Below are 23,451 nucleotides of genomic sequence, written 5' to 3' on the forward strand. Positions count from 1 at the left end.
ATATTACATAAATGGTAGAGGATGATTCAGCATACATATAATTAATATAATTAGTTTCTTTAGCCTCATAGATAATCGCTGTCTGTAAGCGATATCTTCCCGTCCGATTAGGGCCCTTCTGGCCTCCTCCACTCAAGCGACAGCTCAAGCCGAGGTTCGTGGTCCCCGTCAAGGGGGGACGCCCTTGTGCATGTCGCTACCAGGGTGAACCTTCAGTTCACCCCCGCGTCCGCGTTAAAATGTAGAAGCCCTTCTGGCTAACATTGAGAGACACCACACAAAAAAAAAAAAAAGCGATATCTTTTTATATCTATCAATTTTCGTATTAATTACTAGTACTTATAATAATCTGATTTTAGGTATGCTACATATTTTTTGTAATAAAGTTATTAAGTAAGAAAATGTTTTATTTTCACTTCCCCTTAATGTTTCGTTTATTGCATAGAAAAATTTAGGTTTTTCACAAAAATGTTGAATCGTATTTAAATTATCTTCGTGTTTGTTTTATATAATACCAAAAGATATAATATCTTATAGCATTTAGTGTTAGATAAATATTACATAACAATAACTATACCATACGTGTTGAAACAATTGAAAATTTTTATCGGTAATCTTTTATCGGCATTTGATAATAAAATATCGCTTATTTCTTCGATGATATCATACCACTTATATGGACTTTTTTGGCTAATATGTCATTACGTGGCAAATTTTTAATTACGGTACTATACAGGTACATATTATGTACCTCCGACGTAGCAAAAGTACTAGAAAGAATTTGTTAATCTGATTTGTGTGCATTTTAACATGGGAATAGACATTTAAATTATACTACGAAATATATCTTATAATTTATTAACGTAGGAACACTGGACATTATTGTAAAAACAACCATCAATTATAACAAATTACACGTTCGATTAAATGACAATAAAGTACAGTGCCACAAACTTATCTGACCCGGTGGCAAAAACTGGAACTACGTGCCGCCATTTTGAAATGTCACATTTTCACAGACTTTTCATACGAAATATTTTGTTTATATAAAAAGAAAGCGACATCAGTGACACCGTCACCGGGTCAGATAAGTTTGTGGCACTATATTCACTATTTGGTTCACATGGCAAAATATTTTAAGAGCATTGAGATTCCATACTGTTCTCACATTTAAATCACTTCTTTACGAAACGCACGGTCTTCTTGAAGCAATTGAGGAAGGGAGCTATCACAGCGTAAACGGTGAAAATTGCTGTGAACGCTATCAGAGTGTCGGCAAACGCTTGGCCGGTCCATATTCTGAAGAAGTTTTTGTCGATACCGTAGCACAAGCAAATAGAAGCGCAGATGAAGGCGAAGGAACCGAACAAAATGTGAGTGATCTTCGAGATGTTTCCTGGACAGAAGGCCCTCCATTCGAACGCGTATAGTGAAGTGACACCATTCACAAGGCTCACAGTTGTGAACACCATCGCTGCTAAACCTGCAAATTAAATAGGAACGATTAATTTCAATGGTATCTTAAAAATACATTTTGATTAATTTAGGTTTATAGATATCTGACGTGACAAGGTGAACTGATAGGTATCTGTGTTAATCGAATATTAATTACATTTTATTAAAAAATGTAGGTATGTAGCGTACTACACAAAGTCATCTATTTAAGGAAAATGTTATCGATACATAATGTATTGTCTATTTTTAGGGTTTCTCTAAAACTAAGATATCTATCTACATTGCGTTTTACAGGAAATCACATATTCTCATTTTCTTTGCACATCTCTATGTCTCTATATATAAAAATGAATCCCTATTTTCCTTGATCACAACATCACGTGAACGGCTAGACCAATTTCGATAATTCTTATTTTGATGTGTTTGTCATTATAAGCAGCAGGGTGTTATGAAAGAAAACATCAAAAATATGCACCTAAAAATAAAAAAAAAATCGAAAGCTTGGCTATTTAAACTAGTCTGTACAACTAGTCTTCAATAAAACTGACTCGCTGTATAACTTACCAAATTGTCCGTGCAGAGTGTTGAAGTTCTGGGCCTTGTCAAGCATCTTGACAACACTGCCGGCGATGGCTAAAGCTGAGCCAGATATTTGGAGACATGTGTGGGCCCTACGCTTGTCTCTGAATGTTAGAACCTTTGACCACGCGTTGTCAGGAGATAGGATTAAGATAGCTTCGGCCATAAGGAGTTGATACTGCAATGGAAGAATTATATATTTTACAATTAAATTCAATAAAGTAGGGTTTTAATATACATTTTACACAATCAGAGGCTGTGAATTGTAAGTATAAATTTACTGGTTACCTATACTATTGTATAAATAGTTAAAATTAAATCGTTTTAATCGTCAAATTACCGTATATCTGATCGCGAATATAAAGATGATGGATGTATTTATAAAAATAATTAATTGTTAAGTTAAGCAGGCACTGCTATTTCATACGAAATATTCGTATGGCTATAATACTAATTCACAGGTCTACTACAAATCTACCATATTTTGTTAGGTACTTACCCCGATCGCACATAGCACTATGTGTATCGCTGTCGCTCCCAGGGGTAATCCATTGGAGAAGGAAAAATGTAAGCAAGTCCCCACTACAACGCCTATTAACAAATGCGCCAAAAGATTGGAAGACGCCTGGAATATTCTCAAAGGATAAGAACCTCCGACTTCAGAATTAGCTTCGGGATCGACGTTCATTTTCGACGATGTGATATCTCACCACGCGTTGTTAAAGAAATGACATCTAGAACGTTATTTTGTTTTTATTTATGCGATTTAAATAATCGATTATGATTTCCTTATCGATAACAAAGACAAAATAACTGATATTGTTTTGTGGAATGCTCAAATGATATGATGAGATGCGTTGCGTAGATCGTAGTTAGAACGCGACTGGTGCTGTGTAAATCTTGTTTGTATTATTATTTAGACATTATAATTATATTATTTATTTTTAGTAATGTTGTGGACATAAGATAGTCAAAGGAAATATTATATAGTAAAATTAATAGATATTATAACTTTTTTACGTATATAAATTTAGAATTTTGTTATGTACACTTAATCGGCATGTTATAATAAAATTATGCTTTAATGTAGTAGAAGTAGTAGATTTTAATGATTTTCAAAATAAACATAAATGTTTTATGACTTAGTTTGTACTTTTATTTTATTAATGTTTTTGATATTCATTTCATATGTTATCTGTGTCATTGTGGTATAACTAACGTATAATTTATTAACGTTAATTTGTATATCACTCAATCCAATGATTTATCTCATAATTTTAACAATCTCTATTATACATAGGCTTATAAAAATAGCGTAACAGAGGCATGATTGAATAATGTCCAATTCGCACAGTTTCCGTTTTATTTGATTCTTAAAATGCGATGCAATTGCTCCGATAGGGGAAATTACTGTGATGTACATCCACGATTATCAATTAACTTCTTGGTATCGTGATGAACGCATTAAACAGCCCCGTATTTATTAATCTAGGTGGTCTAGAAGATTAACCGGTTTTTAAGTTAATTGCATTAAAGGAAATGCCGTCGTGTTAATATTGATTGTGGATACAAAGCAGTGCAACATTTGTTTGACACCAATGATATTATATATAGAAACAAGAGGTAGATACGTCATCAACGCACCAAAACTGATTCCGTGAATTGGTCCTATTTGGGACCAATGCAATCAGTCAGATTGTCACCGGTCCCAGTGAGCGCATGTGCCGATAGGTACATTAAAGTTGTCGAAAATGCCTTCCTGTGTGTTCAGACAGTGCACGTATTCGTGCAAAAAAATAAAGAAAGATAAAGGAATATCATATCACAGGAAAATATATTAAATTATTACAGTTTAAGATTAAAAATAACAATTTACAATTCTTTATGAATGACACTTGCTTGACACTTCTATTGAAATAATGAAAGGGATAAAACATTGCTTCAATCACTAGTGTGACAAAGCTAGCGTACACTGTGTTCAAAGATTATCATGTAGATACGATTATTGAAAATAGAACGGCTATTTTATTAATTTCGATTTGGGTAAATACTTTATTATTTTTATATTTAAATCCACACAGTGCATGTAATTAACAAATATATCTATCTATTTATTATATTGTACAATGAAATCGTGATGGCAAAAATGTTTGTTTGCAAAAATGATGTTGAATACATTAAAGAAAAGATTATCGCTACTGACGAAAAATGCTATTTGCTTTTCTTTATAAAGGTATTGAACATAAATTTTATTTGTGTTTTAGATAAAAAAGGCTTATACTTCATCCTTTCTTTTATTTCATCTTTTTTTTTCATCTAGTTCATCAGTCCTCGGAATCACAGACACAATAGAAAATCTATTGTGTCGCGCCCCGATCGGGGCTTACGGTGGTCAATGGGCTAGGCACCACTATTATTGAAGTGAAAACTTCTTTAGCGGCGTTGGGTATAAAATCTTAAACTCGCGTCAGGACACGTGGCCTGATCGAAAAAGCGTAAGACGGATTTTTTTTTTTTTTAGCCCTTATATTCCATGCGTAAGAACTAAGACGGACACCATTCCAAAATATCAAACATGCTGAACGTTAATAATCAAGTTGTCACTTCTGCCGGCACTCCCGGAGTGCAACCCGTCTTTTTTTTATATCCTACAAGTTGGAGCGATGACCTTGTACGGGTTTCGGGAACTGCCTTGAAACGAATAGCGTAAGATCGGTCCTTATGGAGTTCTATAAGGAGGACTATGCTCAGCAGTGGGTGTTTAATGTTTATCGGGTGAAATAATGATGACCGAAAACGAACACCACAGCTAGTAATAAATACATAATACAGTTATATCTCCAAAAAAGTTTTTTTCATTTTAATACAACATCATAATAATGATTAAATAGTAAATGAAATTGTCACATTTGTTTTCTTGTGCAGGAAAGGTAACATCTATAACATTGAATCTTCTGTGTCGTTAGTCTATGCCAATTACCATGGCAACTATTTGTTTATTTATATTTAATTGGTGAATTCTTATGACTTTTGCTTACACCTGCGCGGAAGTGACAAACTATCTTTGTCTTTTTTGTTAATATCATTTTATTAGACCCATCTCTCTTATACAGTCTGTCAATGTAATAAATTAAGTAAAATGAAACTTGTATTTGTGTGTGCCTGACACTGCATATGAAGCATTTTTTTTGATATATTGTGAGTATATAACGTATCTATACATAAAATATCATTGTTTGACACGCGATTTATTCATTACTAGCTGTGCCCGCGACTTCGTCCGCGTGGAATAGTGACTGCATAGTAGTTACTACTTAACTTAATTATTGAGTAAACACGTACTACCATAAATAATTAAAAGAACTGATAGTAAAATTTATTACCGAACTGAGCTAAAAAATAAAAAAAATAAATGCCTAATTAATTTTCTACGTATTTCTTTTAAATTATGTCATATTATTTTTAGGCACCAGGGGGGAGGCGAGCAAATTTCTTCCTTCCTTGTATGGATGTTATTAACAATGTTTCGTGCAGCAACTGATCAGCCAGTTTTTATCAAATCCAGCACCAAATCCAAATCAGATCTTTCCTGAATCCTGTCTCCCGCCTGTAGTAACTAAACCGTTTAGACCGTGCAATAAAAATTAAATAAAAAAAAACCCAACGCAACGAAGAAAAGTGCATAGAAAAAGGAATAAATAATTTCACAAACTTCCCGATGATCTTTAAAAATAAATACCATTTTAAATATTTATAAAAAAAAGCAAAGTCGTCGGGGCTGCCATGCCAACATTATCATAATATATCATATATGTACCTCTATAAATATTTTTTTTATAATGGTACTTAATTTTTAAGATCGTCGGGAAGTTTGTAAAATGATTTATTCCTTTATCTTCGTTGCTTTGGGATTTTTTTTTTAATTTTTAAACTTCGGTTTCTTATTTTCATGTAATATTTTCAAGTGAGCGAGACCGAGCTATCAAATGTACCTCCATATTACATTCCTACATCATATTGATATCTATAAGTTTGTTGCTCCTTGACATCTTTTACGTTGGGCCGTAACCATGCACAAATTGTAATGGACCACAGTGGCAAAAGAAGTGGTATATTTAGGAAAAAAAAAATTCCAAGGGCCAGGCCTATGTGGCTTTGAGTAGAGTTCAAAATTTCCAGGGTGTGGCTATCCTCTCGCTCCCATATCTCCTCTTCTTTCACAGACTTTCAACCCTTCCCTTTCCACCCCTAGTAAATGGCAGAACCGATTTTGATGTAAACCATATTATTTAATTGTACCTATATGTACATTGTACACGTCATATCCTGTCGTTTGATGCTCCATTTGGTATATTTATACCCACTGTCGCCCCTAAAGTGCCCTAAATGTAATAAACGGATGAACCGATTTCGATTAAATATGACTAATTGTAATTCACACGTTGCCCTTTCATATTTTGATATGCCGCTTGAGTATATTATTTGACCACATTCGATTATTGTTCATTCCCACTTTTACCGCTGTAATCTAATAAATGGATTAACCGAATTGGATAAAAATATAACTAACTGTACTTCACCCGTTATGCACTTTCATTTGATATGTCACTTGGATATATTTGACAACATTCGTTTTTTTCATTCCCACTTTTACCCATAATATATAGGTATAATAAATGGATGAACCGATTTTTATTAAATATGTCTAATTATACTTTACACGTCATGCCCTTTCATTTGATATGTCACTTGAGTATATTTGACAAAATTCATTTTTTATTACCACTTTTATACCTATATCAAAGAAATGGATGAACCGATTTTGATAAAATTTGACTTATTGTTACTGATAGGTCGTTCACTTTCATTTCACTTTTACCCCTATATACCTAGATGTAATAAATGGATGAACCGATTTTGATATACTTTATCTAAAAACCAGCGTCGGAAAATATGCTGCCTAACAAAAAAAACCGCATCTAATTCGGATTACCTGTTAGCGAGCTACGGTGGCACAAACAGACACACACACACACACAGACAAACATAGCGATCAAAAACTTATCACCCATCTTTTTGCGTCGGGAGTTAAAAATATAATACGACATAATTTAAAGGACATTTTATGTATAAAATTTACCTAGAAAAAAGCATTTAAATTCTAATTTGACCCCTTCCCCCTTACTTACTTCAGCTAACCCCAGTCCCCCCCCCACCCTTGGGGACTTTCGATATGATCACCTGGACATTTATAGGAATAACTGTAACAGATAACTTACGTTTTATCGTACACTGTACAGTGTACAATAAATAGAATGCCTTAGCAAATATTCGCCGTGAATACTTATATGGTCATAACTTTTTTGTTTACGAACCGATTGACATGAAATAAACACTAAATGTTAAATGAAGATTACTCCAATATATTAGTGAAAACCGCATCTAAATCGGATAAGCCGTTTCTGAGATTAGCGTGCACGAACATACAGACAAACAGACAAACAGACAAAAATTTTTTTAACTACAGTTTTGGGTTTGGGATCGATTTAATAATAACACCTGCTAATTTTTTTTTTCATATTTTCATTGTACAGACACCGCTTTTCTAGAATTTTATTATATGTATTGATGATATTGATGATGATGATGATGATATTGATCACGTTATTCGACGTTTCACAAATATTTCGTAATATTTTGAATCTATGTTTCTAGCTTTATTACTTCTTAAACTAAAAGATCGAGTATAAGGGTAATTCCGGATAACGGGTAAATTCAATAATGTTAAATAGTAATTGATTAAACAAATATGAATGCTTTTAATATCAAACTCGTTTCTTCACGATACTCACAATAAAACGATGCTCTGAAGTGGTATTCACAATTTTCCGAATTACCCCACACCCGGAATTCCCCTAATGTTCTATTTGTTTATTTTTCTGTTCTCATTCCGAAAACATAATTCCTAAACAATCATATTATCAATTGTAATACTTTGTAATAATATAGAGATAGATATAGAGAACAAGAAATGAAATAGTTTTCTTAATAGAGATTTGAACTTTTTCTAAGGGAATACCTAGCAACTTTAAGAATGCGACTACTGTGACTGTGTTCTTTTAGATTGTGATACTTTATATAGCAATGTTTTCTCTGTTATAATATTGAATGAACACTATACATATCTTAGACCATCATTAATGCAAGAAACATGTTGTTTTTACCTTCATAATAATTTGTCATGGTGTTAGATAATTTTAAACATAGGTAAGGCTAATAAATAATATGTATTATTTCAAGAGATGGGTTTTAAAGTTTAAAGTAAATTGTGCAATGCATATTTCATAGGAAATTTGTACGTATGCATTGTTATTAGTGCAATTATCGACATAGTTGTCTGTTTTGTTAAAACAATTTTATACTAGAATGATGTAATAAATACTTTTAAGTTGATTGTTGTCTTTTAGTTCTACTCCATACCTTTTTAACTTTCTTATATCCTTGAAATTAAACAATTAATGTTTTAGAAGAAGAGCAAAAATGTAAGTAAAATATTTGTGTATTTTTACAGTGCATAATTTATCAACAATTAAAAATCAGGTAATGTTTTTCACACTAGTAGAGGTTTAAAATTAAAACATTTTACTGCTTTGTAGATTTTTATTTAACTCTTTAACTTTAGGGATTACAATTACATCAAACAAGTAACCTCTTAATAAAGATAGATAATAATTATTGCTCTAGAAAATAAAGGTATCAAATTTTATTTTTTGTTGAAAAAATTGAGCATAAAGGAATAATATATTATACATACAATTACATTTTTAAATAGTAATTTTAGAAGTTGTAGAATTAGGCAAGTCTTTAATCATTTGCAGCAGTATCATTGCATTGATTGGCTTTTAATAAATGTATGTTTAATGAGATTCCATACTGTATAAGTACGAACACATATTCAAACTCAAGATACAATTCTACAAGCATATAAAATAATAATAAATATCCTTTATTTTCCTCGATGGAGTGTCATTGGTTGAGGTCTATTAATACAAAAATAATTCTTATATTTAAGAATGAAATTACGCACTTAATAATAATCCATACTAATATTATAAATGCGAAAGTAACTCTGTCTGTCTGTCTGTTACTCAATCACGCCTTAACAACTGAACCAATTTGCATGAAATTTGGTATAGAGATATTTTGATACCCGAGAAAGGACATAGGCTACTTTTTACCCCGGGACATAGGATAGGTTATATCACGGAAATCCCACGGGAACGGGAATTCTTTGACTGCGCGAGCGAAGCCGCGGGCGGAAAGCTAGTTTAATATATAAATAAAACATATTGAACTTTTTAGAACGTAGTCTTAAGTAATATTAACATGGATAAATATTGACTGCTAACATAATATACTTAACCTTAATAAACATTAATCGCCTATAATAAATATTTTTGTTTTGCTTATTATTTACTTATTTAAATAAATCATTATAAGGTTATTTTTACAAATTTTAAATTTACATACACGAGAGAGTTAGTATTATTTGCCGATTAGAAAAACAAGGTTACCTCTTAACAAATCGCATGGTCTTCCTATAGAAAGTGATCGAAGGATTTATAATAATGATAGTCGTCAAAGCTGCAGTGAAGCCAATAAGGGCGTCTGAAAGAGCACTGGCCGCCCACATTCTAAAGAAGAAAGTATCAAATCCATAGCACAAGCTGGCTGACGCGGTTGCAAAGGCGATGATTCCGAAACAGACATGAGTTATCTTTGCAATCTTTCCGGGACAGAACTTACGCCATTCGTGCGCATAGAGAGACATTAGACCATTCACAAGGCACACCGTTGTAAACAGGATGGCTACGAAACCTAAAAATGAGAAGCAATATGTCATATATTCGTTAGGATAGATAAGTTGTTTCCATATATCAATTGTATCTGTAGTAAATTATCGTGTAGCTGAAATAATAACTCAGGCCCCGGAACCACAGACACAATAGAAAATCTATTGTGTCTGGGACGGATCGGGCCGCTTGGGGCTCAATGGGTTAAAAATTAGTTCCTTTCGAAAGATCAGTAGTATACAAGGAATTAACAATACTAAATTGAAAATAATAAATTGTTAATTATTTAGTATTTTAATTCAAATAGTGTACTCGGGAAATACATATATCTCTACTACAAATCAGGGCTAATATTCTGGTGAATTCTCCCATCGTGTCAGTTTTTACAATACTGCTATAAAACATCGTTGTAATTCCCATGGTCAAGTTTATTTTATTCGAATTCTTATTTTAAAACTTACCCAATATACCATGTGTAGTTGCGAGGTTGTTGGTATTTTCTAGCATCATGATAAAAGTTCCTGCAATTGCAAGGGCTGATCCAAGCACTAGTAAAATAGTGTGAGCTCTGCGTTTGTCCCTGAAGCGTAATACTGCTGACCATCCATTATCAGCGGATAGACTGAGAATGGCTTCAGCCATCAACAATTGGTACTGTAATGAGATAAATATTATTAATAGGTCTATATATATTTTGCATATAGTACTTTTGTACATAGTGTATGGGGAAGGCACAGGCTCCTGAAACACAGTGAAATCTATATTAAGAGTCTGGGGTCCTCTTTTTTGTGTAATGGAAGTATACTGGTTCAATAAATGATTTTTTTATCTGGTCAGTATATTGGGTTATTAATTTTTGGAACATGATTTATTGTTCACATTCCACAACACATAATTTGTATTGGTGGTATTTAATTTGGGAAAAGATAATGTTGTGTTTCTGAATAATTAATGGAGTTTCTTGCCGATTCTTCTCCATAGATACTGCTTTCCGAATCGGTGGTAAATGTTAAAAATACTTATGTAATGACGATTCGAAAGTGCTACTAAATAGTAGTCTAATTGAATAAATGAATGTTTGAGTTTGAGTTTGAGTTTAATTGCAATAAAGAGGCACATATAGGTAATATGACATGATTCTCAATGAATCAATTCGTTTTAATTTATGAATTTTGAATGTGACATTCATGGCTTTTTTATTAAAACTCTACAGAGTAATTATTTCTTTGTTGTCTAATATAAACTTCTTTACAGCTAGAACCATTTGCTCTTACTAATAGACTAGAGTAGATAATTTTTGAAACAAAAAAAAATCGCAGTCGGATGAAACCCATTAGAAAAGGAGGGGAATATGATAAAAATGTAAGGAAAAATAAATTACGGTCAATCCGAGTTCGGGAAGTGGGAGGGGGTAGCTTTTAAGAGAAAAAAATGGTTTCTCTCGATTTCCGACAATACTACATGTCCCACGGAAAAAAGTTCAATGGCAAAGTTGTAGGTAATAAAAGGATCTACAACTTTTGTATTAACAATTTTTTCACATAACCTCAAAATTTAGGTGAAAAATTCAAAAAACCAAGTTTTTGGTTTTTTATTGTTATCTACTTCAAAATTTATTGTTTTTCCACAAAATTTGGTGAAAACTTACTTTATTATGTCCCAAATACACTGTAATTTATTTGATTGAAAATATTTATTTTTTCGCCTTATTTTGAATTAATACCAAAAAAACAACCTAATTTTCAATCGAAAAGTCACCCGTCAAAATATCAGCTTTTTTCAAAAACTGGGGGTGCCTTTTATTCATTGAAATCTCTACTTTCATATGGTGTAAAAAAAATAAACACCACTAAAGTAAATGTTCTCAGGAAATGCATACAAACAGTGTGATAATGAGCTTTTACTAAATCAGGCACACTTCTCGAACTCTATATCTTCTCTTGTATCGGCTTTTCGGTAATATTTCAAAAGAAAAATAATTATCTGTTCTAAGTTTAATATTTTACAGCATATTCAAAAGCAAAATGATGTCGATAAAAACATTTCAGGTAGTTCGAGAAGTGTGCCTGATTTAGTAAAAACTATTTTTTTTTTTTATCTTTTCATTATTTTTAAAGGCTTCTACCCCAGTCTATATCTTCTAAATACTTGCAAAATCATCAAAGTCAAAAAATAATAACCAAATTAAACAGTTTCAGACTAACGGCTGAAAAACGTGATTTCAATTTAAATTAAATGCTGATAACGTCAGGAGTCACGTGCTTACTGTTTAAAGCCGCGTTTTATACATTCATAATATCTACGACTAGTATGACTATGTATTAAATTAAAATATTCGTAACTAGATTCCCGCGCGCGGCTTCACCCGCGTTTTCAAAAAAAATAGCACAGTTAACTTTCCTGAGGGCTTTCCGGATTAAAAAATAGCAAATGTCATATTCTGGGTCTTCAGCTACCTATATACTAAATTTCATTGTAATCGGTTCAGTAGTTTTTACGTGAAAGAATAACAAACATCCATCCTCACAATCTATAGCGTTTATAATATTACTAGGATAGATATCAGTAGTACCTATAGATAGATTTGTAGGGCAAAAAATCTCATTAATATTCAGGTCAAAATTCAGTATCTGTATTCAGTTACACAGCGTGGATATTTATTCTGAATATTTTTTACTTTAAGGCTTGTACATGCGCTAATAATTTTGAGCATACTTGACGGATCTCAAACCTCTCCCGCTGCACCTTCTTTTTTCCTCGCATTTTGTATTTAAAAAGATACTAATCAGTGAAACAAAATATCCTCGTCAGGGACTGTTGTGTAACTGATAATTTATTAAACATAAAATTTTCAGAGCTCTAAGTCAGCAGGTTACGAAGTTTATAGAGTATTTGCGGAAAAATCGATGACCACGGCACATTTTTTTATAGAAATCTATTAACTTTGGAAAAAAGTCCTCGCGAGCAATTAAAGATCAAAGACCATCCTATTTTATATATTTTTTTCGGTATTGTGCTTTATGTTGTACCAGACTTTATAGAGGTTGAACATAGTCGAAATTGCCGGGTAACGCCTTAAGTGTTTCGAGTTTGTTTTAACCGGTTACTTACCCCAAGTGCACACAGCAATATGTGTTGCATAATAGGTGTCGTAGGCATTCCATATGAAAATGAAAATAAAATGCAAGCTCCAACAACTACACCAATAAGAATATGAGCTATAATATTCAGCGTTGCTTTAAATATCTGCAGGGCATACACTGCATCCTCATTTTTCACAATACTTTCAGGATCGACGGTCATTTTGATTATTTCTATGTTGTATTATCGCGCCTAATGTTTTAAAATGACGTGACGGTTTTGAAGATATATCATATAAGAAAGTAATAATTGATTAATTTTTTATCAATATCAATAGATGAACGATGCGTGAACTTCTATTCATTCATTATTATTAATTTTATCTATTTAGCTTCAATTGTAATGAAAAAACTATTTAAGATTGCTTTAAATCTTGCAATAGAAAATATGTGGCAAATCAGAAAAAAAAAAACAAACCGAAATTGAATTTAAAAAAAAGAAGATTTATGTATTTCAGACACAATTTCAGATATTAATTTTAAATTACTATTTGCACTGTACACATTTTTACACATATAAACATAATCACTTCACCGACCTATTTTACAATACTGATGAACGAATCGCACTTCTGTGGGATGGCTGATAAAAAGATCCGATATAAAATCTCCTTTGCCGTTAAATTATCACGATATTGAGAAGTGGATATCGATTTATCTAATTTTTTTGGAGACATTTTTCAAAAACAACTTTCCGTTTAAAGTGGAATTTCCTCTGAAACACATAGGTAAAATCAGGCGGAAAAGAAACGTTGCTATACATAATAAAATAAATTAGTAAAATTACATACACTACTTATATCTTTTCAATAAACATTTTCTAAAAAGAGTAGGTAACGACTAACGCTATTCAATATGGATGTTTTACTGACCTCAAAAGATGGTTAGTTAAATCTATTTCTGTTTGTCTTATTGTTTGTTTGTATGTGCTTCAATCACTTAAAAACCACTAGGCAGCTTTTTTTTTTTAAATTTATAAATTAAGGGTTTCATCAATGAATATTTGTACCTAATCGAGGAATAAAAAATAAATTCGCGAATAACTATGTCTACATGATGTTCTTTTAAAATGAAACAGACGTTTTTAAATACAAGTTTATTTTTCTAAAATAGATCACGAGCCTACACCAAATAGTACATTTGAAGCCATAAAAAATCATACTGTCGAACTACAAGACGCATCTTCTTCTAAAATCGACGTAATACAAAATTCCACGCAAGTGCAGCTGCGGTGGAAAGCTAGTATTATAAGATAAGTATATAAGAAATTCCAAGTTATTAAAAATAAGATAAATGATATCAAAATACATTTTCATTTATCTTTCACATGCTTATACAATATACGTATCATTTAATTTGCTTTATCTATATAATTTGGTCTATGATATGAAAAAAAAAATAGGTATGTTAGAATTTGATAATATTTGACAAGTGTTTGAGGGCAAACAAGGAAATCTCTCATATATATACTTTGTTCTATTGAATCTTCCACTCTTTAGCACCCGTATACCGGTGTGTTTTTAACACTTATGTTTGTTACTGACTCCTCTAGAGTTGATTTTAATCCACTTTAAACGGACAGATTTATTTCAAACATTGTGTCAAGGATCGGTGGTATACAATAAATTCATGAGTTTATTCATTTTTATTTTTTATTAATGTAGAGCCGAAACCAAGTGAACTGGGATCGCTAGTCACAGTAGTAGTAGTGGTTCATTTTATTAATGCGTCTATTTTAGTTTATAACTTTATTCTTTGGACACATTAAAACACACATTACACTTATGCACAAATTAAAAACTACAATTATCATTTTTCTGTGTTAAAATGTATATTCTAAGAGCACGCACGCATTTGAGATTTTCATGAAATTTCCTATTTATTAGTTTCCAATATTCATACGTATTGCGAGGAAATTTTATGTGCAAATAACAAAATATCGTTATACGAGAGGTCAAGAGAGTTCATTCTCGTTATTATTAATATGTTTTATATCATGTAGTTTTCCGGGAATTTCCTTTTTCCAATAACAAGGAGATAATGTCTTAGGTTATGTGGGTCGTCAGATATAGATTCTACTTATACCTAACAATGGATTTGACAAAGTTTTGTTAAGGTCTAAAAAGAAAACGATTGCAGAAAATATTAACAAATTTTGACGAAGAAAGTGTTATATTTCATGTACGATATGGAGACTAATTAAATGATATTTATTTTTTGATGAAATGTCACGCTATCAAATGAAAAAAAAAACGATGTAGAAGTTTTTTTTAATGTTTATTACAACGAAGAGGATAGTATCGTTATTGTGTATTCATTGTTTCTTCAATCAAGATACATACATTTATATTTTAAAGTGACCTCAAGCCCCAATTTATCAAGCCTATTGATATAGGATAAACTGGACAAACGATGGTCATATTTGTGGTGATTTTAATTACAACAGTCTATCGGTAGAGGTTTCATTTTAATTTGAGTCAGGTCCGACAGGTTCGATTGAAACGTAGGCTGTGGTTTGCATATTTAAGGGTAACCGTTTTGACCGTAACTAATGGAGTTAAGCCTCTTGGAATAGAAAATCGGTCCAAGTTATTAACGAACGCGACTTTATTTCAGTGCATTGAAAGCGGCTGGATACACTATTTCCAAAAGTTAGTAAATAATAATTGAATTATCTCGATTCTATTAAAAAGCCGTAAAGCCATTTATTTTTTAATTTTCTTTGAAAAAAATAACTACCTATTTTAACCCGGTTACCACCCGAGCTTAAGCAAAGGGATAAAACTCGATTTTAAAATTCTAAAAATTCCTCGTCGTTAATGTTACTCATAAAATAAAAAACATTATGAGTAGGCGGACAGAAACGGAAATTAAATGTTAAAGTTATAACAATACAAAGATTAGATACATGATTAAATATCGCATTTCCCGCTACTGTGTTTCACTTGAAGTAGTGCAAATGCTGAAATTGAGATAACTACTAGTGTTGGTTGGTACTTGATGTATGCGCACGTAAATCGCCACCTGGATTTATTACTATGCAATACGTAAATACGTATTGAGGCATTTCAGTGCAATGCCTATAATATATGACGTGACTTTGTTCTATTTTTTTTCATTGGAAAATTCATGGAAATAGGATAGAAGAAGGGGATATAGGAAACATATGAATATTATCTAGGATATGTATAATGTTTGATTTTAAAGATGAATTAGAAATAAAGTATTGTTCTACACAAAGAGAATTTATGTTCCATTCATATTACATGTACATAATTATATCAATATTGCGTGATACCTACAATAATTAATCTACTAACACAAATTCATTAAAATTCAAGATCAAAAAATATAGTATTTTTTTAATTATCTTGCCCTATTTAACGTTTTTATTGATTGAAGACTAACTAAACTTTGCAAAGGTAAATTCCAGATAGAGCTCACAAAGTGCAAACTATACAAATATATGAATTATTAAAATATGAAACTAAATCTTAGGTAGTATGTTATTTTATTTCTATTGAAAAGTTATGATAAAACAAGTCTTTATAGAGACCAGAGTGTCCTTAAGTGTCCATATAATGTTAAGCTGGAACAAAAATAGAGTCACCTCAACCGACAAGATGGGAAAGATACCATTAAGTATTGCTACTTAGCGCTGTGACCATACGTGGGTTTCCTGGTCCTAACAACGAGTCGCTACAGATATATCCGACCTGTTAAGGGTATCGCTTATTAGCAAAACAATGTTAATAGGAGCGTTTACAAATATTTTACACTATCACATGTCGCAGCCGCGGCCCTATAATGGAGCCTGGTCAGCGCAATTACGGGGTCCCATTTGGACCTTCGTTAATAGAATTAAATCCAATTAGATTTTAGGGTTACGAGGTGAAGTTTACTGACGGCAAACAAATGGCGCACTGTTACGGTTTGCACCTGCTGTTTAGATTATTTCGGACGGAAATAAATTTTGTACCTGACTGTGAAAGATAAAGTGGGTGCCGCTGTGAATTATTTGTATTTTTCATACTTGTCTCTTTGTTTATGACGGTTGTGAAACGTGTTACTGAATTTCGTGTTTATTAGCTTCGTCATATAATATTAATGTTGTGTTTTTGTAACAAAGTATGATGAGTGATGTTGTAATATTTTACAAGCTTTTATAAAATATAAAATGTATAACATTGATTTTAAAAATGTCTTCGCTGTAGCAAGTCATATCGATTAATCTAAAGCATACTTACATTTCCTTTTTACATTTATAGTAGTTAGATAAAAGATTGAACGATTAGTATTGAAAATAAAAGTCAACTTAAATCTTTTTGGATTACAACATTTATTCATGAAATCATAAGTTTCTACCTCATTTCATATGCTGTAGATATGAAAGTTGGTAATGTATTAAGCGGATTTCATATAGTATAAATTGAAACGTCCCACGTTATGCCCGTTCAAACATACGAAGTGTTCTCGTCTTGTTTGCGTGAAGTGCGCTGGTTTCAGCATATTTGATAAAATGCATGAAACTTCCAGAACATTTTCTCGAGTTTCTTACTCCGTGCGGTTTTCGATCAAAGTTTTCCATTCCATCGAAGTGGCGAAGTCTTCAACATATGGTATGATGAAGCTCTGTTATTTGCAGAGATTTCTCTTTAATACAGATTTTATAAAAGTTAGCTTCAGTTAGAAGTTGTAAGTATTTGAAGTTGAGTTTCAGTTTAACTGGAAAATATAAAGATTAAACTATTAACGTTGTAATTATAAAAGTTAAAGAGAAAGCTATGTGAATTCTGGGAAATCCTAGTGATGGAAGATTGAATATGTGTAAGTTGAATGAGTAATTATTTTCGTGGGAAATGCTACAATTCGATTTTAAGATAAATTTCTTGATAATTAATTCACTAGTTGGTTACTGAAAAATGTTAAATCCTTCCAATATTATAATCGTGCAATAAAAAAATTAATCGATTATTCTTAGCGGGGATTATCACTCATGTACCTACCGGAGTCACATATTATAAGCCAATACAATTATATGCGCTTTTGCACAGCTAGTTTATTATAAAGTCAATTTATTATACTACAAAAAAGACCTTTGATGTTTTAATCGACCTTTAGGGTATCTATAATTAATTTTCACCAAAGTGGTTACGGGCATACTGTTTTTCATCTTCAATTGCTACCATACTCCCAAGTCAACAAGCAAGCTTTACTAAATATAATAGTTCAGGATCCATCGCCCATTTTTGCAAGTGATTACTATCAAGCAAATTTTCCGTGAGCAGCTTTATTTTGATGAGACGCCCAATAATTTCATGTACGAAACTCTCGATGGTGGTAGCTAACAGAGGTAACAAGGATAAAATATTTTGATTTGATGGTTCTCAAATATTTATTACTAACTGAAAGTTTTTTTTTGTTCAATCTCAAGGTAATTATCTAAATTATTCGAAAAAATATTTGTCCTACAAAATCTATGGTTTGATCAAAGAGTCCCCTCTTTCCAATGTGTATCGATAACGAGGTCATCATAAATGATTACTAACCAGCTGATTTTTTTGTTTTCACTTATTTAATACTTATATAATTCAACAGACATATTGTCCTACAAATTGCGTAATAAATATTTGAGAACCATCAAATAAAAAAAAAATTATCCTTGTTACCTCTGTAAGCTACCACAATCGAGAGTTTCGTACATGAAATTATTGGGCGTCTCATCAAAATAAAGCTACTCACGGAAAATTAGCTTGATAGTAATTACTTGCTAAATGGGCGAAGGATCCAGGACTATAAATAACGATAATCCCTCGCATAAAAATTAAAAGAACGAAGTTAAAATGTGTTTATTTACCTTCAAATAACGCAGACGGCGAGGCGTCATCGAGAGTGAAAATTGCAAATTTTGTGTTACAAGAACGAAAAATTCAATAACAAAGACATTTGTTAGCACAAGGGACTGCTTTCATTTGGCGTCTCCCCCGCGCACTTAAGTTTACATTAAACTTGTCCAAGCGCGAAATTGATCTTTTAGTGAGGGGTTCCTAAATGATTGTTTAAATTGCCACGTGACACAATTGATATTTCGATGTGTCTGCCGGACCGTAAAATTTATATAAGAAATGCTTGGATGAACCTAAATTAACCACATCGTATTGGGGATTGTGTAATCCAAAGCTGGTACTGTTGCACAATAGATAAACATGGTTCTAGTTGTTCGGTATAACAATAATTATTAATGTTAGTACAGTGTTGCTGGATATATAAAGTGAATAATTCTTTCTTTTTACGGTTCTGTTGAATTAAAAATAAAGCTTTTGCTTAATACTTTATTGAATTGTATTTGCGTGATGTCAATTATATGTTAAATAAAAGTTTTATGCAGGACTAGTTTATATTATTCTGTTATTCTTATCAAAAGGGAAGTTTTGAGTCTTTGTCGTTAAGACCAAAGTTTCTATAATTGAGCTTTGATATTTTCAGAAAACTTTAAAATTGAATGCCTTATAAATCTACAATGTTTTATTTTCGTATTTAAAATCGTAAAATTCGTAGTTTAAATTTAATGATCATGTTAATAGCAACATGTTTCAATTTTCTTGTCTAACTTTGCTTACGTTAAGGAATTTGTTTTGGCAAAGGTTTCAAATTAGGGATGCGATAAAGGGTCTTAAGAGAAGGGCAAAATATTTCGTTTTCATACGTGTAGATACAGGGACGACTATAGAGTTACAAATTTATAGAACGTTCATAATAATAATATGTGATGACATTGTCCTTGTAAAATTTACTTTTCAAAGAGGAAAGGGCTTATTAAACAAAACTACATTATTTTACGATACCGAATAAAAAGTAAGAGTATCAGAAAGCTACTTTGACAGAAACACAGAAATTTTAAAGATTGATTTTTCTATAAATTCCTCAACAAAATTATATATTAATTATTATACATATTTAAATTAAAGTTTTTCAATATCTAAATTTAGAACCAGGTGGGAGGGAAATTTAAATGTCTCTTCTAACAATCGTAAGGCCGTAATGATTCTCAAATCTAAACGGGAGCGGGACGTAATCAAGGATTAATTTTCTACTTGGATTATTTTCAATCAAACCCCGTGTGTAGCTTTAGATGTCTTCAATTTGAGAAGCCCCTTTACTTGGTAATTTCAGTGAAAAGCTATTTACGTATGAAAATTAATTAATATATTTATGATGCTCGAAACAAAATTGTTGCCAAGACATGTTTGTGTAACATTGTTTCGTAAAATATCTTTGACCAGGTTGTCTTACAAAGTCAAGGAGTTGAAAGTCAAAGGTAAGTTTACGTTTTAATATGATTTAGAGCATGAAATGGAATTTGGATTAGTTTAGAATTAAAATGAAGGACAAACGTAAAATAGTAACACTTGCACTGTAGTAATTAATTTTAATTTAAATAAAATTACAAGTGCTTTAATATAACTTCATAATTCAATCACACATAAATCTTGTAGAGATATTGAAGATAATAACTTCAATTTTTCTCTATTTTCTACGATTCAGTGTAAATCAAACAGCATTATACTGTGGTACGATATTTTTCAGTTCTTCTTCAAAAACTTACAAAATGGCGCGTGGTTCCCGGTACCCATATTTATGTCTAATAGATACCTATAACATGATATTGTTGAAAATGCGAAATTTATGTGCAATATTTATCTTTCAGTAGCTACTCGGGACTGAAGGCTTCTTTCATTTTACGGCTTGCGAGAGAAGATTTACGATGACGTAAAAATAAAATACATTTCATACCCGACGCTGCCTTGGTAGGGCATTAGAAAAATCTACATACTAAACCAATATTAACCTTTCATATGAAAACCATACATTGTTCGATGACAGTTATTAAAGATATATAATGGTGCGTAATAAACTTTTCGGCGAAGCACGGTACAGCATATTTACGCTTTTATTACTTTTTCTCGTAGAGTTTTAAAAAATGGCTTCCGCGAAGCTATATTGAATAATAATTGCACATAAAACTCAGGTGAGTAACTCAAATATACGAGGGAGGATGTAATTTTAATTTAGATATTATAATTAGATTTAAGTTATTCATTATCAGAAATGTTTAGGTAGTGTTTATATCAGATACTAGATCATAAGAACTAAAACTAATTTAGGATTTGTATAAAAATGTAACAAAAATAGCTCAGCGTCAGAAATTACGAATTGAATTTTCGGTACTAAAATTGCGCGTAAAATACACATTCACAATACAAGTAACATGAAGTAAAGGTACGTAAGCTGTATAATTTAAGGCGAATTTACATACGACATCTTTCTAACACAGGTATATAATGAAGCAGTTAATTATAAACTGAAAATTTGTAAGGGTGGCGCGAGGTAAAGGATCTCTTGGAGTGAGGTTAATTTATTAACGAGTCGGGTAATATGGGTAGTTTGTAGCTTTGGAGTTAGGATATTTATTGCTTCAGCTTACCCGTAAATGCTTATGCACACGGGGATTTCGGTAAAGATACCTTATAAATTATAATATAAAAGAATAACTTTCGAACATTAGGTAGCTTTTAATTGTAATAAATGTCTACTGTATTAGTTGTTTATATTTTGTTAGTAGATTTGTAATTAACACGTTGGGTTAATTTATACTCCGACCACTTAAAAATTTATTATAATTATAATAATTAATATTTATTATTTAATTTATTAAAAGTTAAAGTGACTTTATACCAAAATAAAGTTTACTGTAGCAACCATAAAATATTTTGGGTTTATAATTTACAAAAAAAATATCGGTATGTGTCATGAGTAGGGTTTTTCATAAAATTTTATGCAATTTCCATATACTTATATTAATAGGATATTTCTTTGTGATAAGAAAAATTTAAAGAGCTGATAAAAATATAGATGATTCAACAGCTTATGCTATACGTACAATTTATAACAATTCACTGTGATACACACAATATCTTTTAACATAATCTTATAATGAATGATATCATTTAACACATAATAAGTAATTCCGTATTTTTGAGGATTTCCATACATATTGTGTAAATAGCAAAGAGAACATTTCATTGTCTTATAACGCGAAACCATGAAATATGAAGCCCCGTGACCCTTTTCGGATTGCAGAGCAGATGCAGTTCACATCTGTTTTATTGTTCGATATCCCTTATTGACAAGGTGATTAGCCATTAATGTGCCATGCTAAATCATGACTGTTTGTCTCTTTCGTATATATGGCACACAGTAAAACCCGATGTTATGTTCATGCATTAATCGCTTCAACTACGGTATACCTGACCATTTTTTTAACCTTGTATTGTAAAATTTTTTGATCAATGAACGTATCAAAATTCTATATTAAAATCTTAAATTAAAGCACATTTTCGCTAACACCAAGTTCATATACAGGGTTACAGGTTAAGTCGACCTATTCCTGTTAAGAGCGTGTAGTAGGGGTCAAAACAAACTGATTTGATCTTATAATACCATATCCAAAAGTTAGCCGTTGAAGAGTTATTGCAATTTTAATTTTTTTCTTGAAAATGCCACTTTATCTTCGCATTTAGCGTTTAATTTTTTATTTTACTTATTTGGTCTGGGTTTTTTTGAGTTTTAATGTAAAGGTTGAGTTAAACAATAATTCTCAGCAATAAAAATCCATATCGCTGCAAACAATTAAAAGAAATGGCTTTTAACCTAAAAATAATAACATTAAAGTAATTAAGTTAACGCGTTTTAAACAAAGATATTGAAAAAAATCTCTATGAAAATGTGTCTGCAGATGTTTTTAAAAACATGTGCATGTTCTTAGCTATGTAAAAAGGTATGATAACCTCAGGTAGCATTCGTAGATTCCAAGAAATCGGGGATAAACATGGGACAGTGTTAGTAAAGTACAACATCAGAATAAATTTTGTCATAATTTATTTTTCTTAAAAACTTTACAGTTCCTGCTCAACATGTCTTCCTCTATTGCGAACACATATTCGAAACCTTTTCCGCAGAGAACTCTTGACTACCCCAGTTGTTAATTGGTTCCTCATCTTATTGGCTGCATCGATAATTTTTTGTCGTAAAATATCAACAGATGGAATCGGGTTCGGCTCATTGTACACCAGACTCTTCATATGCCCCCATACGTAAAAGTCCATGGGGGTTAGGTCTGGACTTCTAGCCGGCCATGGTATGGGCCCACCTCTTCCGATCCATCTGTTTGGATAGTTGATGTCTAACCATTCTCTAACACTTCTTTTTTCAAAAACTTTTTTTGAAAACCCCTCGTTTTTCAAAAAAAGTTTATGGACAGATGAGTCCAAATTTGATCAAGACGGTATCACAAACTACCATAACGCTCACTATTGGGCTCCGAAAGCACGTGGCAATCCTAACAAGAAGAATCCAAAAAAATC

General features: G+C 31.7%; 2 protein-coding genes across 2 annotated transcripts; both read right to left on the minus strand.

Moving 5' to 3' along the window:
* Positions 1–1,110: 1,110 nt before the first annotated feature.
* On the minus strand, positions 1,111–8,126 carry LOC149487105 (transmembrane reductase CYB561D2-like). The gene is made up of 4 exons (XM_089697118.1): positions 7,887–8,126; positions 2,534–2,768; positions 2,020–2,212; positions 1,111–1,483 (listed from the first exon to the last, which is right to left on the minus strand). Exons 2-4 carry the CDS (start codon positions 2,720–2,722, stop codon positions 1,176–1,178), a joined length of 690 nt encoding a protein of 229 aa, XP_089553244.1. The 5' UTR covers positions 2,723–2,768; positions 7,887–8,126; the 3' UTR covers positions 1,111–1,175.
* A 1,316-nt stretch (positions 8,127–9,442) lies between these two features.
* On the minus strand, positions 9,443–13,198 carry LOC149487106 (uncharacterized). The gene is made up of 3 exons (XM_089697420.1): positions 12,999–13,198; positions 10,349–10,541; positions 9,443–9,912 (listed from the first exon to the last, which is right to left on the minus strand). Exons 1-3 carry the CDS (start codon positions 13,188–13,190, stop codon positions 9,605–9,607), a joined length of 693 nt encoding a protein of 230 aa, XP_089553546.1. The 5' UTR covers positions 13,191–13,198; the 3' UTR covers positions 9,443–9,604.
* Between the last annotated feature and the right edge of the window lie 10,253 nt (positions 13,199–23,451).

Source organism: Colias philodice, chromosome 7 (genome assembly GCF_061535455.1).
Source record: "Colias philodice isolate Cphi_HAF_F1 chromosome 7, ilColPhil1 Martin Lab GWU primary, whole genome shotgun sequence".
Classification (NCBI taxonomy): Eukaryota; Metazoa; Arthropoda; class Insecta; order Lepidoptera; family Pieridae; genus Colias; species Colias philodice.

Excerpts from the sequence above, each read along its gene's own strand:
- LOC149487105 (XM_089697118.1), bottom strand. The coding sequence starts at position 2,722 with ATGAACGTCGATCCCGAAGCTAATTCTGAAGTCGGAGGTTCTTATCCT. Across the intron at positions 2,213-2,533 it reads TAGTGCTATGTGCGATCGGG|TATCAACTCCTTATGGCCGA; the intron begins GTAAGTACCTAA and ends CTTCCATTGCAG. Across the intron at positions 1,484-2,019 it reads CACTCTGCACGGACAATTTG|GTTTAGCAGCGATGGTGTTC; the intron begins GTAAGTTATACA and ends TTTAATTTGCAG.
- LOC149487106 (XM_089697420.1), bottom strand. The coding sequence starts at position 13,190 with ATGACCGTCGATCCTGAAAGTATTGTGAAAAATGAGGATGCAGTGTAT. Across the intron at positions 10,542-12,998 it reads TATTGCTGTGTGCACTTGGG|TACCAATTGTTGATGGCTGA; the intron begins GTAAGTAACCGG and ends ATCTCATTACAG. Across the intron at positions 9,913-10,348 it reads AACTACACATGGTATATTGG|GTTTCGTAGCCATCCTGTTT; the intron begins GTAAGTTTTAAA and ends TCTCATTTTTAG.